This window comes from Diachasma alloeum, unplaced genomic scaffold (assembly GCF_001412515.2).
Source record: "Diachasma alloeum isolate Michigan unplaced genomic scaffold, Dall2.0 Dall_scaffold_00647, whole genome shotgun sequence".
NCBI lineage: Eukaryota > Metazoa > Arthropoda > Insecta > Hymenoptera > Braconidae > Diachasma > Diachasma alloeum.
In genome coordinates, this window is record NW_021680779.1 from 28,435 (window position 1) to 48,314 (window position 19,880).

At 38.0% G+C, this 19,880-nt stretch overlaps 1 protein-coding gene across 2 annotated transcripts; it reads left to right on the forward strand.

The window, feature by feature from the left end:
• The first annotated feature begins 404 nt into the window (after nucleotides 1-404).
• Nucleotides 405-13,546, forward strand: LOC107043864 (septin-2). Of its 2 annotated transcripts, none has more exons than XM_015265533.1 (9): nucleotides 405-461; nucleotides 856-1,032; nucleotides 5,067-5,159; nucleotides 7,077-7,242; nucleotides 8,449-8,599; nucleotides 9,441-9,606; nucleotides 10,194-10,350; nucleotides 10,486-10,567; nucleotides 12,888-13,546. In XM_015265533.1, the coding sequence occupies exons 1-9, from the start codon at nucleotides 452-454 to the stop codon at nucleotides 13,044-13,046; spliced, it is 1,161 nt and encodes a 386-aa protein (XP_015121019.1). In that variant the 5' UTR covers nucleotides 405-451; the 3' UTR covers nucleotides 13,047-13,546. The 2 variants fall into 2 exon arrangements, with proteins under 2 accessions (XP_015121019.1, XP_015121020.1); XM_015265534.1 differs by having other exon boundaries at nucleotides 406-461; nucleotides 852-1,032.
• Nucleotides 13,547-19,880: the final 6,334 nt, after the last annotated feature.

A 19,880-nucleotide genomic window follows, 5' to 3' on the forward strand; every position in this document is an offset into this window, starting at 1 on the left:
AGAGGGGGGGGGGCGAAGCCCCCTATTTAGGCGAATAATTAATGAAGCGCTGAGACGATCATCTTCATAAACTAATCAGTTCCAAGTTGCATAATGTCCCAAATTTTAGCGACACACACATACACACACACACACACGTTTTCAAAAACATCATACAATGATTCAACGAGTCATGAGACGTGGAGATATCATAAAATTTCCAATTCTGATTTTCGGGGTGATTACAACTTCCTCCCTTCGGGCCGCGAAGTTAAAAAACAATACGATAACAACAAAGCGGCATGTTTCTTCAACGAAAAATTCACGCCAGCATTATTGATCGCTTTTTTTTGACGAGTCGGAGCGAGGGTGCGCAGACGACACATCGATGGGGGAGGGTGGCACACTCAGTCTCTCTCGTGGTTTCGACGCCCCTGCAACGCCGGACGCCGGTTTGTTGACCACTAACACCATGTCTGGGGGTAAGAAAATCACTGAAACAATATTTTCATTATTTATTTGTTGATTCACATTCTAAAACAATATTAGTCCAATCTCTTGTTATTTTCTCCTAATTTGTATGATTTTCATTCTTCTGAATAAACGAATAGAAGCGACAAAAAATCTCCTGTTATTTTGTTCTCATTTGCGTCGTTCACTAATCATATTTGCCTATTAAAATTTAATAATTGAATTTAAAAATAATATAATCAAAATAATTGAATTGCAATTAATAGAATTTTAAATGCTTTCTCAGCTGAATTTACCATTTTTTTTAATTGAAGGGTGAAAATTAAATTTTTTGTTTTCTTTTCCAATGAAATTCGGAACTAAAAAATATTTTTTCGATTCTCTTTTCATCTTTCTTTTAGCAAGACAGGGACTATATCGGTTTTGCAACACTTCCGGAACAAGTACACAGGAAATCAGTGAAGAGAGGATTCGAGTTTACATTGATGGTGCTGGGTGAATCTGGACTGGGAAAGTCGACGTTGATAAACAGTTTGTTTCTCGGGGATCTGTACAAGGACAGAAAAATACCAGATGCTGGAGGTGAATTGCTTCGCCAACAAACATTTCAGATTTCTTTTGAGTAGGCAAAGTGTGTAGTGTACTGCCTGAAAAATAAAAAAAAAGATTTTTAGGGTCCGAAAATTTTTACCACCAACTTTTTTTTTATTTATGCAGTGACGGCTTCGAGGACCGAAGCAAATTGCAAAATGTTTCTATATAAAATGTTTGGATAGAAGGAGTCCTATAGAACAATAAAAAGTCTACGGATTTTTTTTATAAATACTTATCAGGCCATAAATCATATGTCATCATAAAACTCCTCTTTGGACCGCTTGTATTAATTCCTCTAATTCTCCTTTCTATGGCCATTATGCGGTCAAATTTTTAACTCTTCTCAAAAAACAAATTCTCAATTACTCTCCACTATGCCAACGTTTCAAGTGCTAAATTAAACACTCGAAACTAAATTAACACTTTTCGAGGTTAAAATAACAGTATTTTTATCTTGATTTGTAATAATGTGAGATGTATTGATTTTCTTGTAAAGAAGAGTTTTGTTTGTTTAGATAAAAATAAATAATGCCCTGATGAGGAGTGCATTTAGCACTCGAAACGGTGGCATAGTGGAGAGTAATTGAGAATTTGTTTTTTGAGGAGAGTTAAAAATTTGACCGCATAATGGCCCAAGCAAGGAGAATTAGAGGCATAAATCATATGATTCTCTCTTTGAAGCCATTCTTGCTATTTTCAAGGATTCCTTGATTGCACTTTTACTATACACTGAGAGAAAAAAAACATGTTCTCAAACAAACCTTGTTTGAACAACAAAATCTCAAGATAAAAATTAAGAGGATGGAAATTCTTTCATTTGAAAATTTCAAACATGAATAATCAGTCTGCTTTCAAGAACGAAATATTTGACTGCAGTGATGAATCAGTCACACGAGTCGGCATCTGCTCAAAACGAAAATATCTCTAATGAAGTGAAATTAATCAAGGAATATTCTGTTTCTAAGGTACCAGGATTGCTAAAATATTATCGGTATTATTTGATTCCAAAATTTATTCCTTATCTTTGAGTATTCGAGAGCCGAAACGAATAACTTTCCTCCCGTGCTTCGAATAGATCGAACATTATCTGAGAACAAAATACGTACGGTAATAATATAGAATAACGAATGTATAGTGTTAGAAATGAGATTTCTTGCTCGCACATGAAATAACAATTCGTCGGAACAACTGAATCTATTTGTACAATACAAATTGTTCATATAGAACACTCTTCAAACGTGTATCACGAGATTTTTTATTCTTGGTAATATTCAACTTGCGATTTTTATGGTTCAAATAACACTTGTTTGAGAATATTTTCGTTTTTCTGTCCGTGTAGAAAAAATGTGATTCGCCAAGTGAACAATAGTGGAAGAATTGAAGCATCCGGTTATCTTTTCTGCTGGGAAATCATGTGCAAACGTACTGCGATTGTTTTTGACCCAAATGATAGGACAAGTATCATCTCAATGCACTAATTTTTCCTCACATTTTACGGGGCAAATCATTATTGAGAGTTACATCGGCAGGTACGAAAAAACTCAGCAGCCCATGCAGGGCAATACAAAGTGGCCGAACATCGGGCCAAACTCAGCGTCGAGTTCCCCGATAATCGGTTGCGATCTTCGGCCGATGTTCGGCCGAACGTTGGAACGTTACCTCGGGCCATCATAGACACCGATGTACAGCCAATATTGGCGTCGATTATCAGCCAACCATTGGTGACACAAAATGTTAAAATCGTTCATACATATTAGTTCCAATAGTTTATAAGCGTGTTATAATCCTTTTTATCCATTCCAGTAAACCAAAAAAGAAAAAAATGGAATTAAAAAAAATAAAAAATTGCCCCCGGTGGGATGCGATTGCGGATCCTTCTGATAATCTGTAGTCAAGCGCGCTGTTTTTTTTTTGTTTAACCAGGTTTTTATTCAGAAACACAACATTATTTACAGTATATACATTTATAAAAACTAGTATCTGAAAAGTATTTGTAAAGTATCATTTTCAAATAAACTTTGGTCTCTTTTGCGACTCTCGAGTTTAAGTAATATCGTAACTTTCAGATGATTACATAACAGAGTATGATTGTGTTTATTTCCGCCAGTTCCCCAGCTTTCATTATTAATTATTATGCCCAAAAAAAAAATATTTAAAGAATTATTCTAGTGTGGAAAAAAGCCACGTCGCTATTTGAAAAAGATAATATTATTGTAATGAATTACAATACATATGATTTAATAACATCAGAGTATTATTTCAAATTTTTGGTACAATAATTATTAATCTAATTAGTTGATATTTTAGTTTGGACTATGGTAGACTGGTTTTTTCCTCAGCATTTAATTTTTTTTATGTATTCAGATTGAAATAATTTATAATTGATGAAATATTTTTTGTATTTGTATCTACTAGTCAAGGGCGCTGTCCACTGAGCCATCTGAAATTTCTTATGAAGACAGATCTTTTTCGGGGATATAAATACCACATGGTGTGTTTGTTTGAATCCGCGAATGTGATTATCAATAATTATTTAATGAAAGTGTAACTCGGATGAGAAGAATTAATTAATTAATTTACAATTATTTCTTATTATTCCGAAAATATTTAGGCTCTCATTTGGGGTATCGATATCTATATACTGTATATTAGGAAAGAGGATGAATGCATACTATCCATCCATTTATTCGAAAAATAGCCTACAAATATTAAGTCGGTTCCGATCATCGGCCGTAGAGCGGCCTTTCATCGGGGACCCGATGTTCGGCGAGCAGATATTGGGCCGATTTTTGGCCTTTCATCGCGCCCCGATATTCGGCAACCGGATATTGGACCGATGTTTAGCCGTATTGTATATATCAGCAAATCCTGCATGGGAGAGGAAATCAGTGCTTTCATTAGGACCTTCTTTCAAATTTTTATTGGAATTGTATTAGAATTTGGATTTGGTTTTATTTTTGCCGTTTTATCTTCAGAATTTGGCTTTTTATACGGAATTTGTCTTTTCGTATGATTTTTTACATAGTTTTCATGGAAAAAAGCATACACCTAGAAGGAGAGAAATGCTCAGTAACAATTACGGAGCTCACAATTCGCTCACCGATTACAGAATCGACTTCGAAAATTCAAGTGATATCGTAATTTTTCACAGGAGATTCAGATAAATATTACGAAATGCTCTGGAAAAATTCCGTGACAGTTCCCTAAAATTTCCTGCAACCACATTTCGCTCCCGAATTGCGCAAAAGATACGTAATTTTTATTGAATATTTCTCTCCGTGTACATCGATTTAGGTGCATTATTGCCCAGAGACTTTTTCCATAGAAATTGATGAGCATAAATTTCCTAATTGTAAGTTTTCAAACTGTATTTTTTCGTTTTGAATTACAAAATTCGATAAAAAAACTTGGAAAATTTATGACTAAAATTTTTCATGTCAAATCAGTCAATCTGTGACCCTCATTCTCCTGAAAATGAACGGGGATTTTTAACAGGGTAAAGGAGCGCAAGCAGATGTCTCCTGACTTTTTAAAATATTTTTTAATAAGCCGTAGGTATGAGTTTTTCAGTTTTTTCCAGTTTTTTTCACATGATTTGGGTTCTTTTTAATCGATTTCAATTTGTCAAGCATCAAAATCTTTTATTTTCTGTAGCACTGCTAAGAACTTACTGGAATAGTTTTTACTCTCTAGATTCCCCCAGTGATGAATTCACAAAAAACGTTGGAAAACATAATTTCGTTATCGACGTCTCGTTCGGTTTTCATTATTTGTTTTATCCGTTTCTCCCGAAGACCAAAAAGTAATGTATGAATTTTTGAAGGTGAAATTTTCCTGCTGGGGCGTTACTTGGACAGTTAAATGAAACCATCAAATAAACTGTTTACCACAATTTTGCTATCTCTCTTAAATTCGAATATGATTATCAAACACTCACCTTGAAGTTGAATTGGCTTTCCTTGATTCACTACTCCGTAACTAAATTATGTACAATTCTTCTTAATCATTGATGGTTCTTGCAGAGAGAGTAGAGAAGACGACAACGATCGAGAAAAAGACAATGGATATAGAGGAGAGGGGAGTGCGATTACGTTTGACAATTGTGGACACTCCAGGTAAGTTTTTTCTCCTTCGTCTTCATAGTACAATTCCGCCGTATTGAAATGTTGAATAATGAACAGGCGATAAGTTCTGAGTAATTTTAAAGATCACGTTGGAAATGGCACGGAAAATAGGAGGTTCAGACGATAACATCGAAAAACTTCTACAAGAAGTCTTTTTTAGATGTTCTCGAAAGAGAATCGGTTTTGTCTACAAAAACGATTTTGTTAAGTTCGGTTCTGTTAAGTAATTTTTTTTTTTAATACGGTGGGAAAACCCGCACAATATAACACAATTTGATGGTTGGTAATTGAATTTCTGTCTTCATACATTGAATGACAATCAAGCAAGATTAAAAATGAGGCCAATTAAAGTCAATTTACTCATGTTTTAAGGTCGTTACCATAGAATCTTTTTTTTTCAATCAGCAATTACTCGAAATGGTTATTTTTGTATCTAAAATTTTTGGGGTAAATTGGGAGCACGATTGTCGATATCTCCATCAAAGGGCAATGAGTTCTTTGTAGAAATTATCGTAAGAAAGTGGTGTCAACATTGACTCAATTGAATCAATTAAATTAACGATGTTCAGTTGACACAGCTTGTTTCACTCTTTCGCCACGCACTTGAGTTATGAAATTTGTTATGATATTCAATGGTTTAAATTCTTCAAGTTCATGCCCTAAAAATAGTAATTTCGATATGAGTGCTATTTTTCTGGATATTATCTATTTTTTGAAATGAAAAATAACCATTTTTCGAACGGTAAATTTGTATAGAAAAGCGAAGCTGCCTCAAAAATGTGCTACAAAAACGAAATTTGTGCCCACGTGTTGTAATGTACTCTGAATTACCGTTTACACCGCTTTCTTGCGGAAATTTTCATTCATCCTATCCTCATTTTGCCCCCATCAACTCATCCCATCTATGGATTACAAAATTTTTAAAAGTGAAAAAAGAATAGTATATTGTGTTACTAATGCGTAGAGTTCCACTTTTTCGTCCGCATGTGTAACACATCCTATTTTTTGTGCACCTACCAAGTTCATTGCTCGCAATGGTAGTGGGGGTAAAGTGGTCATTTTGATGGAAGAGTGCGTAAAGTTCACGAGAGTGCGTAAAGTGAATTTTGGGGAATTGTAGATTGAAAAAAAATGATTTGACGATAACGACCTGAAAACGCAAGTAAATCATCTTTAATTGGTCGTATGTTGAAATTCTTTCGAATGTCTCATAATGTGTGAAGACAGGAATTCAATTCCCAACCATAAAATCAAGTTATCTTGTCTTAAAATTTTCTAAAATTCATAACTCAGTGATAAGAAAATTCAATCAATGTGAAAATTTAGGAATAGGTCATCTTATATACTTCTTTACGCCACAAAATCGCCGTGTGAATAGTAACTCCCTTTTACGATTTTAGTTTTGACGTGAAATTGCTCCAGTCTGCTTAAAAATGTTATAGAATTCCGTTGAATATAAATGAAATAGATTATGCTACTCAATTATAAAAAGACTGATGATAAAAAAACGAGTCCTACTTTTGATTTGTTTTTTTGTGCTCAAAACACATGCAAGACTAAATAATATAGTGGAAATATTTCTGTAAAATATTGAACGGTGAATTTTATTTGGATTATTTTCCATCGACAATTATTCATATAATCATTTCTTTTCATTATGTTTTTAATTTGTTGTATTGCTGTATTCGATCAATCGATTCCTCATAAAATATCATGTCTCAATAAATATGATTTTTCATAATATTTCATAATGATGAAGATGAAATGGATGTGGAATGAAACGGCCTAGAATGAAGAGGGTCGGGGATCAACTGTCCTGCTACCCCGTAAACCTCCAAGTTTCAAAAATATATGCGAAAAATTCTTTCAATCAGTTTCTGCAATGGCATTTTCAATCATATTTTCAAGGTTTTGGTGATCCTGTAAACTGCGAAGATACATGGAAAGCATGTTCTGCATACATTGATGAGCAGTTTAGACAATACTTTACAGACGAAAGTGGCTTGAATCGAAAAAACATCCAAGACAACAGAGTTCACTGTTGCCTCTATTTCATCCCTCCATATGGCCATGGGTAATTTATTACATTTATTAATTCATATCAGTTGACTCATGAAAAAAGTTATAATCATTTTCTACATAGCTTTAATGCAACTATTTAATTCATTCAGTGGAATACGTAAAAATGTTTTATAAAATTCTCTATAAAAAAGTCTACTATTGTGTAATAGTATATTTCGATACGATTGCGGGAAAGTGTTTTTGGGCTCGTGGGAGGTTTATAGCACGAGCCGAAGGCGAGTGATATAATTCCACGAGTCTAAAAACACTTCCGCCAGTATCGAACCCTCTTTTTCATCACAACGTGTGGGAACTGGGGTTTGTCACTTTACACACCGCGTGATGAAAAAGTATATTGTGTTACTAGTGCGTAAAGTTCAACTTTTTCACATGCACGTGTAACACATCCTATTTTTTGGGGTATCTGTCGAGTTCACTGTTCAGAACGTTAGTGGGTGTAATGTGGTTGTTTTTGTACACGACTGCGTAAAGTTCGAAAACGTGCGTAATGTGAATTTCGAGTACGTAAAGCGAAGCTTTCGAGTGCGCACGAAAATTCACTTTACGCACGCTTGTGAACTTTAAGTACGCTGTGCGGAAAACAACCGCTTTACGCACACTAAACCGTTTCGAAAAGTGCACTTTTGAGGCAGGTATTACAAAAACCCCTATAAACCACACCCTTCCAAAGATATTTTTTTTGTTTTTTTTTTATATTCCGGCCCTTTCTGCCCTTTGATTGGCTAATCGGCCCTATCCAACCCTATGCATGCGACTGTGGATTCTACACTGCACCGCATTCGCACTCCTATAGAACATAGGAGTAGCATGGGAAACCACAGAAAACCCATGCCGGTACAGGCGGTCACTATATTAACGACCTCCCGCTCGCCGGAGCCTCCGGTTGAAAAACTCGGTTCCACGGGGAATCGAACTCACAACCTTTCGCACACTAGGCTCGCACCTAGCCGCTTCGGCCACCGACGTCGATAATTCCAAAGATATTTCTGCAATAATATTCCAGTTTTTCTCGAGACTATCCATTTTTATTCCTCCCTTACCGAATTATAAATTCCTGAATCATCTCGATCGTTAAAAATTTCATGAATAACTGCCAGGAGAGCGTTTTCATTGACAGATAAACGTTTTACAATTATGTTTATAAGTATGATATGAAATATGAATTTGTAAATGTTGGAGATATTTATTCTATTCCTAGATTGCGCCAGTTGGACTTAGAAGTATTGAGACGTCTCCACAGAAAAGTTAATGTCGTTCCAGTAATTGCAAAGGCTGATACACTCACTACAAATGAAGTGAAAAAATTAAAAGAACGAATTCTGGCAGATATTGAGGAACACGAGATTCAGGTGAGGAAGAACTCCGTAGTGAAGTAATGGAAGGAGATATGGCAACCTCCAATAGAATTCTTATAGAGTTCCAATAGAAATTCAATAGAAATAATTACAGAAAGGGCTAGGGTTTTCAATGGAATTTTGTTATGTGCGAGTAATTTTCTTCAGAGATTTCTGATTACCGTTGACCCAGCAGTATCCTCAGTTTTGCAGTAGGTATAGATCTGGGTCCGAATTTTCACGTCAATCATTGCTGTTTTTGCGCTTATATTACGGAATTCCATTGAGAAGTCAACATCGTTCACTGCTTAATCTGGGGTAAGATGAGTTTTTTAGAAACAGAATTGTTTCAGATTTTTGACATTGTTCCAGGTATTTCAATAAATTTTTTGTTGAATTGAATCGTCACAATTCCTATTTTACGGGTATAAATCTGTTCAGAAGATTTCACAGAGATGTAGCACTTCGATGTCGCGCTTCCAATGGGAAGTTTAATGTAGCAATGGGGGTGGGGTGATGAACTACCCCAGTGCATTCGTACAGGAAGATCCCTAGAGGGTTTAGTAGTTAATCCTTATCAGCCTCTGGGAAATCCTTCGTAATGAGTTCTTTTATAGAAAAGATGGGAGAAATTATGATATCTTCTTTAAAAATGGTAATAAAAATCTGCATTTTTTCAATTGTTTCTTGACCTATATCAGGAAACTCATTATTTTCCAATGAATTATTCCAGTAGAGCAATAGCAGTACATTGTTGCAAACAGTGTTAGCTAAAACATACTATTATATGTTTCTCGAGTCAGAGGTTTTTCTTTTTTACTTCAATATTTGTCTTTATGTTAATTTTTATGTTTAGATTTATCAATTCCCTGATTGCGATAGCGATGAGGACGAAGACTTCAAGCAACAGGACAAGGAACTCAAGGCCACGGTACCTTTTGCTGTTGTGGGTAGTTCCACAGTTCTTGAAGTCGCTGGGCGAAAAGTCAGAGGAAGGCAGTATCCCTGGGGAGTTGTTGAAGGTAAAGCCATTTTAATCATTTGAGTAAGCAAACTGTACCTTTCTGTATCGGAAAGTAATATCTGTATCCAGTATATCTGTTTTACTTTCGAGTAGAAGTATTGTAATCGTTCAACTTCTAATTTTCAATTTTTTCAGTTATATCAACTTATGAAGGTCTGAACAGTCTCCTAATCTTTACTGCTATTTATTTTCTTTAATTGCAGCTATTCTTGAATGCTATTAATCGACGTTGATTGAAATTTAAAAATTATTCTAATGCCACTTTGACTGCATTCGGAGATGAGGCCGATAGCAAATTCGTTATTTCGAGTATCGAAAACGAATATCGAATATCAAATCTTTACGAGAGATCCTTATGAAAACTGAAATTGAAATGGAAAGCATAAGAACCATTTTTTGTTGAAATTTTTTAAATGTGATTGAATCTGCAATGATTGAATTTATTATTATAATGATATAGAACGATACAATAGAATAAATCATGCGCAATATATCTATTTGGAAGTATATTCCTAATTCATTAGCAGAAAAGCTGTAATATGATAATTAAATAAAGTAATGTTCAACTTGTTCTGTCTTTCATAGTCGAAAATCCCAAACACAGTGATTTTGTCAAGCTGAGGACAATGCTGATATCGACTCACATGCAGGACCTTAAAGACGTGACTCAAGACGTTCATTACGAGAATTTCAGGGCCCAGTGCATCTCACAGATATCTCAGCAAGCCATCAGGGAAAGGAGGTATTTACACATGTAAATGATGAAGAATTTTTTTGAAAAAAAAACTCAGAAAGGAAACAGAAATTCGTTGGTATCTGTTGAATTATTCAGTTCATAAGAATAAGGAGGGATTCAACAATTATTTTTGGGTTTCAGTAAACTGAAGAGAGACTCCGGGCCGCATTTCGAGAACAGTATATCCGATACCGATCGACTTCTGCTGCAGAAGGATGAAGAGGTAAGTTGCAGATTATTTTCTTCCTTTGACCTTTGGAGTACGAAAGTTCAGTTTGAAGAGACGTACCTTAACGAGTCGTTCTTCTTGGAGCAATAATTTTTTTTATATATATTGTTGACAAATATCATAATACATATGCCCGAGTGACCCAAGAAGTTTTCAAAAGGGAATAATCTCTACGATACATTTAAAACTCTTTGAACTTATTGCTGTCGGTCCCATGTTTAATTAATTCAATAATTGAGATTGAGTATGGATCGAGATACGCGGCAGCGTATCGGCCAAGAAAAGTTTTGACTCCGATTGTACACAACATCAGGCCGATCGCTGCCGTGTATCTATACATGAAGCAACTACCTCCACTACCTCCGAATCATATCCATATCCATTAAATAAAATACAAACGTGACGAGCTACATGAAAAATACTCTTAGTTACATTATTATAAATTGGCCACAAGCTTCTCATTGATGTAACTATTTTTTTGTTCGAAGCAATATTTTTAAAAATACGCGCATAGCAATGGGTTCATATGCACATTCTCGCATTTCACATCAACTCCTATCATTTTTTTGTTACGGAGTTGGTAGCAGTGCAATATAACCACACGCACCAAGGAGGGAAGCCCGGGAATTTACAAATTGAATGTGGTGCATGAATGATGAATTCCACAGATATTTTTCAATCGAGTTCCGTGCACAAATGAATTCTCCAAGAAGCAAATTCAGTCGGAAAATCTTGAATAAATAATTAAAAGTTGGTGCAAATAACGAGTGTGGAATAGAACTATTTGTTTTACTTCGATTGTTAATTGGAAAGATGATTTATCGCGTGAAAAATAAATGAGCCGAATTGAATTGAAAATGAAAAAATTTACAGGATATAAAAACGATTCCTTGTTTATTTTGAAAAAAAAAATGAAATCTCCTTAAAAAAACAAAAGCAAATATTTTTTCCAAAAAACTGCGCCAAAAAAAAGTTTTGTTTGGTTCTTACTGGGAAGTAGAAATTTTTGAAAAATACAAAGACATTTAAAAAAATTCTTGATGAAATAAAAAATTAGTAGAAGGAGGACCAACATTCTTGGCGCAGAGTTTTTCAACTCATTGTCTAGTATCAATCTAATTCTCCATCTTCTGATCCGCGCCAAGGACGTTGGTCCTTCTTCTACTAATTTTTTATTTCATCAAGAATTTCTTAAAATCCTCATTCGATTTGAAACAATTTCTCTTATAGAAATCTGATTGTGCACTATTTTCGTTTATTCAACATTGCTGACTTGGCTTTCTTTTTCATTTCTTTGTATTTTTCAAAAATTTCTACTTCCCAGTAAGAAACAAACAAAACTTTTTCTTGGCGCACTTTTTTTGCGAAAACATTTGTTTTTGTTTTTTTAGGGAGATATAAATATATAGGAAACCAAATGGAAAAATCATAAATGCACAATTATAATCATTAAAGTAATCAGAATAAAAAGAAATGATGGTTAATCCATCATGATATGATTCATCCTGATATGGTCTGTTCGACAATATCACGTAAAAAAAAATTCCATAATGTCATCAAGCATTTTCTTTTAAAAATAGAAATGTTCTATACAAAGCATTATACCGGAGAAATCAATACACTTATCTTTCTATACAACTTATTCTATTGAGATATTTTGTTTGCAGGAATTACTTGGCACAAATCTGCTGAGTTTTTGTCACTGCATATTTTTGCTCATCTTAGTAAGGAAAATTCGGAAAAATTTAGATAGAAAACTATGACAGTAGTAGAAAGGAAATACGAAAACTAAATTAATAAATAAAGTAGTTAATGATGTTGATGATTTTCATGTTCTATGTTCTATGTTTTTGAGACCGTCCAACGTTTGGGTTTTACGGGCCGTTATCTTTTTAATTGGGACTTTTCTGTTATGAGAAGGTAGATAATATAGAAAAAAAGTCCCTCCTTATTGGGATTTTTGCTTCAATAACGGGACTCGATTGTGAAGATTATAAAATTAGAGTCACTTTTTGAGCTGTCACTGACTGGCAGCCATTTCTGCCAAATTTGATTTTCATTACTTTGTTCCTAATCAATAAGGTTTGTTAGCCCGAGTTATTGATGAAGTTCAATTAAATGATGATAATGACATTGTTATAATCAGTATTGAATATGCGTCGAAGGATATTATGAGTCCTAAAATAACGACGCCATTATAATACCAATCATCTTAAGTTCACTGTTAATTCGCATTTTCAAGCAGAACAAATCCTCCTCTTCATTCGACAAATCTCTCTAAAAAATGGCTTGAAATAAATAAAATGAATTTCAGATCCGAAGGATGCAAGATATTCTCGCACAAATGCAAGAAAAGCTGAAAGCGACTGGTCAGGTGTGTGGAGGTGGTCTCAGGGGCAGAGTTGGAAGTCTTGGCAATGATCTGGACTCCGTGGAGATCGACAAAAAACGCAACAGTATTATCGATGTGTAGGAAGAGAGAAAATCAGAGTGAAAATTGAGAACAAATGGATATTGCACCAAATGTCTGAATGCTGTTTAATCGGCTGAATTTAGAACTCCCATTCTTCATTTTCTGCCGATGTTTTTTCAATGGAGCAGAAATATCCCCAATATGAAGTTGAAGATTTAAATAAGTAATTTTTCAATCATAAATGTTCGAAAGGATATTATGAGTCCTAAAATAACGACGTCTAAAGATATTGTTGCGGATATCGTAAAAACCAAAGAATAAAAAGAAATGAAGACAGATTTCACAGAAATCAACAGACAGATTTGTTGATGTTTGGTTCTGTTGTTACTCGTCTATATTACATTATGCCACAACATGTATGAAAAAATCGTATAGAAATTTTCCATACGGACTGCGTATAGAATTTATATAGGATTTTCGTGTATGATATTCGGTTATTTCTACACAGATATTTTTTATACAAATTATTTCTATAGGATTTCTATAGGTTTGATCTTATACGACCCACTACCCCATGTATAGAAACATTTCGTATGGAGCTGCGACATTTCTCTACGTTTTTCTCTGGAGCGTTTAGACATCTTTCGTATTAAAACAAAAATTTATGTAAAAATTTATGTATTGAAATAATTCGTATAGAAATATCCGAATATCATATATGTAAATCGTATAGAATTTCTAAACGCAATCCGTATAGAAAATTTCTATACGATTTTTTTCATGATTGTTGATGTTTGAAGAATGGCCTAAGCGGTCCTCAGCAATTTGAAGGTAGTTGAATAAGCAACGAATGTCTCAAAGTCTAAATTTTCCCAACGTTTCGACTCCCAGGGAAGTCCTCATCAGGGGATTTTTATTTATTCTTCTAAACCAATTGAGAAAAATTTCTTTTTATACACAAAATTCAATATAGCAACGGAATCATTATAAAAAATAATACATACTGATCGTTAAAAATACGGATGTTGGCATCAATTTCTCATAAATAAAGTCGATTTACTCTCTTCTCTCATGTTAAGTGAGGTTACGAACACCTGTTGACAACAACCACAACACAATTGTAGTAGAACATACAGAGGCAAACCTAAGGTTATCGTGATGAAACATTCATATAATTTTACTATTTAATGTTCTAAGAAACCTGAACTCACGCTCATTCTGTCAGTCAATACTCTAGTCCCCCTCGAATTCTGGGAATGCAATTGTTGATGTTTACACGTGCCGTGTGACGCACTGGCCCGACGGTAATCGGATTTTTTCGAAGCCAGGTGATTGGAAGAGCCCATTGTCACCGTTGGATGGCGGGACAATGTTCATATTTGTGGCGACTCCGCCTCCGGTAGTCCCCCACTTCGACCTCGAGACAGCGCCTCGATCAACCTCAAGCCGCGACCGCTGCTCAACGTCGCCCACGGAAACAAGCCATTACTACAAGACCTCTATTCTAACGCTACACGTGTAGCGCTCGACATCAAGTCATTCCAAAGTCTATTTGTGTTACTAGTATTACATTATCACAATAAATATTACTCCTATTGCTAACTGTGGTGATTCAATTACACTGGGGAACCTTCCAATAAGTCTAAATTGGTGACCCCGACGTGATTCCTGGGGATTACGTTTTGCCCGAAGATAACCCCATCCAGTCACCCGTCACCGCAACAGTCGTTATAACCGGTCATGCCGCTCAGCCATTCACCGACTGCAAATACTGGGGAAATGACTGCTCAACAACTAGCAGAACAACAACAACAACAACAATTATTATTGCAATAACAACAAGAACAGCAACAGCAACAATTGTTGGCACAGCAACAATAGCAACAGCATCAACAGAATTTGTTGGCACAACAGCAACAGCAGCAACAAAATCAGCAAGTATTGCCTCCATTAGTTCCTCTTGGTATTGACGCACAAGCAACTGGTGTTATTGCTGCTGGTGCATCTGGCATCCAACAAAATGCCGTTCCACTGATGATGCCAGTCAACCACGCCCAGTCACTTGGATACAATGAAGCTCAAATCATGGCAGTCACCCAGTTCAAACTACCAGATTTTTGGTCTCATGATCCGAAACTTTGGTTCATCCCCATCGAAGCCCTGTTCACCACCAGAAACATCAGAAGTGACCAGACGAAGTATGGAGCTGTTGTTGCTGCCTTGGGCTCGGATGTTCTCAAGGAGATGTTCGACGTTCTCAGGAATCCACCGCCCACAGATACGTATATTAACCTCAAAAATATACTTCTCAAATGTTTCACTGACTCAGCTGATCGCCAGTTACATAAACTGTTGGCAGAGATGCAGCTTGGTACACAAAAGCCGAGCCAACTTCTCAGGCAAATGAAAACACTCGCTGGCAACAGAGCAAGCGAAGAACTCATTCGCAGCAGATGGCTGGCCCTGTTGCCTGATACTGTGTCCAAGACCCTCAAAGCAGTCTATAACAACTCCACTCTCGATCAGCTCGCTGAGGCAGCCGACAGCTGTATGGAAAATCACACCAGCTCCCAAGTCCTGTCAACCAGCTTCCAGTCCATGGCTCTCAACAACCAGCCAATGCTACCCAGTGCTCAGCAACCCATGACCTTCATTCCTCAGCCCATGGGAGCTGAAACGCAGGTCATGGCAGCCAGTCACGTGCCATATCAGAGGCAGAGCAACAGCAACATTGAGCTGAGACTGAGCGCAGTGGAGAAAACATTGGAAGTTCTGGTTGCATCAGTCAGTAGTCTATCAGCCAAGCTTGCAGGGGACCACGACAGAAGATCACGATCTCGATCTCGCACCCCAGGACCACCTGATCAGTGCTTCTACCATCGTAGATTCGGTGCCAAGGCTGTCAGATGCCTCAAGCCTTGCACCTGGGTGCCTAGCAATCAGGGAAACTAGTTGAGCTGTCGTCAGTCCAGGCGGTTGGCGACAGCGTTCAAAACATTCCACCGATCAAAGAGCAGCGTCTACATGTCTACGACAAATCTTCTCACACCAGATTTCTTGTCGACTCTGGCTCTGTCGTATCTGTTATACCACGAGCTCTTGTCAAGCAGAATCTGCAACCATCGGACTTCAAACTCTACGCTGCGAACTCCACCAGTATCACAACCTATGGACATCAACCAATCACACTTAACCTCGGTCTCCGTCGAGCATTTACCTGGCCTTTCATCGTTGCTGACGTTCAGTCCGCAATCATCGGGGCTGACTTCATTGTTCACTTCGGATTGATGATAGACCTCAAGAAACATCGTCTGATCGACCCTCTCACTTCATTATCAACAACTGGAGAACTTGTCGAAACCTCAGTGTTCGGGATATCTACTGTAGACCAACACGTGCTCCCTGACAGCTTCCCTGAGGGCAAGTACGCAGCACTTCTCCAGCAGTTCATCGATATCACTAAGCCTACTATCTCTGCCGCTTCACAAAACTCTGCAGACGTGGCGCACTACATCGTCACTCAAGGACCTCCAGTTGTGGAGCGATTTCGGAGATTATCTGGTGAGAAACTGAAAGCTGCAAAGGATGACATCAACTTTCTGCTAGAGCTTGGTGTCATTCGACCATCCAGCAGTCAATGGGCGAGTCCAATCCATATGGTACCTAAGAAACTTGAAGGCTGGCGTACCACTGGAGACTTCAGGCGACTCAACGCTCAGACAGTCCCTGATCGCTACCCAGTGCCCTACCCAGAGGATATCTTTCAACGCCTGCATGGTAAGAAAATATTTTCAACAATTGATCTTGTACGAGCATACCATCAAATCCCCATGGCTCCAGAGGACATCGAAAAGACTGCGATTACAACACCCTTCGGTCTCTTCNGTACCATCCTCAGTCAAACGGCTTGGTTGAGAGGTGGCACAGAACTCTCAAAGCAGCTCTTATGTGCAACTCACAAGCTCCATGGCCTGAAGTTCTCCCCACAGTACTCCTTGGTCTTCGCACTTGCTACAAGGAAGACCTAAACGCTTCACCTGCTGACCTCGTATTTGGGACAGGTTTACGCGTTCCAGGAGAGTTTTTCGTCTCGGAAGACATACCAGCTGATCCTCAAATCTTCGTGGAGAAATTCCGGGAGCACATCAGAAGCCTACGACCGACACCAACGGCCCACCACAACAAAGAGCGCGTCTTCATCCTAAAAAACCTGTACTCTTGTTCACATGTGTTTCTTCACATCGACGCAGTCAAATGACCCCTGGAACCACCGTACTCTGGACCTCATGAAGTCTTAGAACGCCTGGACGACTACACCTTCAAAATCAAGGTCGACGGAGACGAGAAGGTCGTCTCAGTGGAGAGACTCAAGCCAGCATACATTGCCAAAGAGGATCCTGTCAATCCTCAACAACCTCAGCAGGCTGAGGTACCTGAAAACATTGGACCCCAGCTACCGTCCTCAAGCATGGATNAGAGGATCCAGCAAGAGCAGCAAGACGACGAAGAACTCCAACAACTCATCGAAAACAACAACAGTTCGCTGAAACTTCAACGATTATCCATCGATGGCAACAACTCAATTTACTGTGACATTTCATCCGGCGTTGTGAGACCTTTCATTCCCAAAAATCTGCGACAAGTAGCCTTCGACACTGTTCATGGGCTGTCCCATCCCAGTGGCCGAGTAACAGTTCATATACTCAAACAGAAGTACATCTGGCCTGGCATCAAGAAGGACGCTCTGGAATGGGCTCGCAACTGCATCGCTTGTCAACGCTCAAAAATTCAACGTCACAATCGTCTAACCCCCAAGCACATCGACGTGCCAGACTCTCGCTTCAACCATATTCATCTTGATCTCATCGAGCTCCCAGTGGTCAACCGTCTCAGGTACTGCTTAACCATCATTGACAGATTTTCCAGGTGGCCTGTAGCCATTCCCCTGGACGATATGACAGCTGATACGGTCTGCACTGCCTTCTACACCCACTGGATCGCTCAATTCGGTACACCTCTCACCATAACTACAGATCAAGGCTCTCAATTCGAGTCTGCGCTCTTCAAGGCCTTATCTCGACTGATTGGTGCGCATCGCATTAGGACTACACCGTACCATCCTCAGTCAAACGGCTTGGTTGAGAGGTGGCACAGAACTCTCAAAGCAGCTCTTATGTGCAACTCACAAGCTCCATGGCCTGAAGTTCTCCCCACAGTACTCCTTGGGCTTCGCACTTGCTACAAGGAAGACCTAAACGCTTCACCTGCTGATCTCATATTTGGGACAGGTTTACGCGTTCCAGGAGAGTTTTTCGTCTTGGAAGACATACCAGCTGATCCTCAAATCTTCGTGGAGAAATTCCGGGAGCACATCAGAAGCCTACGACCGACACCAACGGCCCACCACAACAAAGAGCGCGTCTTCATCCTAAAAAACCTGTACTCTTGTTCACATGTGTTTCTTCACATCGACGCAGTCAAATGACCCCTGGAACCACCGTACTCTGGACCTCATGAAGTCTTAGAACGTCTGGACGACTACACCTTCAAAATCAAGGTCGACGGAGACGAGAAGGTCGTCTCAGTGGAGAGACTCAAGCCAGCATACATTGCCAAAGAGGATCCTGTCAATCCTCAACAACCTCAGCAGGCTGAGGTACCTGAAAACATTGGACCCCAGCTACCGTCCTCAAGCATGGATCCACCTCTTCGTACCTATGCCAAAAGGAGAGACAAGACTGTTACGTTCCCTTCGAATCTCACGAAGGTCACTGGGGGGGGAGTGGATGTGGCGACTCCGCCTCCGGTAGTCCCCCACTTCGACCTCGAGGCAGCGCCTCGATCAACCTCAAGCCGCGACAGCTGCTCAACGTTGCCCACGGAAACAAGCCATTACTACAAGACCTCTATTCTAACGCTACACGTGTAGCACTCGACATCAAGTCATTCCAAAGTCTATTTGTGTTACTAGTATTACATTATCATAATAAATATTACTCTTATTGCTAACTGTGGTGATTCAATTACACTGGGGAACCTTCCAATAAGTCTAAATATTTCCATCAACATTCTTCTCCATTCCCCTTCACTTTTTTTCCTTAAATTCATTAAATTGACAGAGCTCGCGCTTTCTCTGTCATTTCTGAACTAAGGAGTTATATGCTCCAAGAAACTTCATTGTGTCTGTAACAAAATTCACCGCATTTTTCCGTTGTTTTTTTATTTGAAACATTTCGAGGATTTCACGTTTTTTCGTACATTTTTCATGGCCAATTATCTTTGTATTTTTGAAATCAAAAGTGTGTTTTTCTTCTTTCGAGTCTTTGGAGAGACCAGTATCACCCACATCGTTCTTCGTCACTGAATAAATGTGCTGTTTTACTCTGGATTTTAAATATTGGCGAGTTTGACCATACTTCCCAAGGTACACAAACCGAAGTTATCATACAGACCTATTGTTTGTTCAATGGACCGCTCCATAAACTGGGCAGATTTGTTCAAAACAAGCTTCGACGACTCACTAAGGGTCATTTTTCCAACGTAAAAAACAGTTTTGACTTCAAGAACTTGGTTAAAAATGTTAAGATTCCTCCAAATTACATGTTAGTTTCTTTGGATGTTACATAATTATATACGAATGTCCCTTGTGATCTGGTAAAACAAGCGATTGAGGAGAAAAGTGAAAAACTTGGTGGGGTGATCCCGGTATTTGAGATAATTAAAAGTGTGGAAATTATAATGGGCAACTCGTTTTTCAGTTTTGACAACATATGTGCGGATTTGGTAATGGAAAAATTGGAAACGAAATGCCTAAAAAAACTCAAGTTCCAAGTCCCATTCTTTGTACGATATGTAGATGACATACTCACCTGCATTCCGAGAGATGAGCTTTAT

What these genes read in the sequence shown, in the direction of transcription:
- LOC107043864 (XM_015265533.1), top strand. An exon ending in TTGAGGAACACGAGATTCAG is followed by an intron (nt 8,600 to 9,440) that starts GTGAGGAAGAAC and finishes TTTTATGTTTAG; the next exon opens with ATTTATCAATTCCCTGATTG. An exon ending in TCCCTGGGGAGTTGTTGAAG is followed by an intron (nt 9,607 to 10,193) that starts GTAAAGCCATTT and finishes TGTCTTTCATAG; the next exon opens with TCGAAAATCCCAAACACAGT.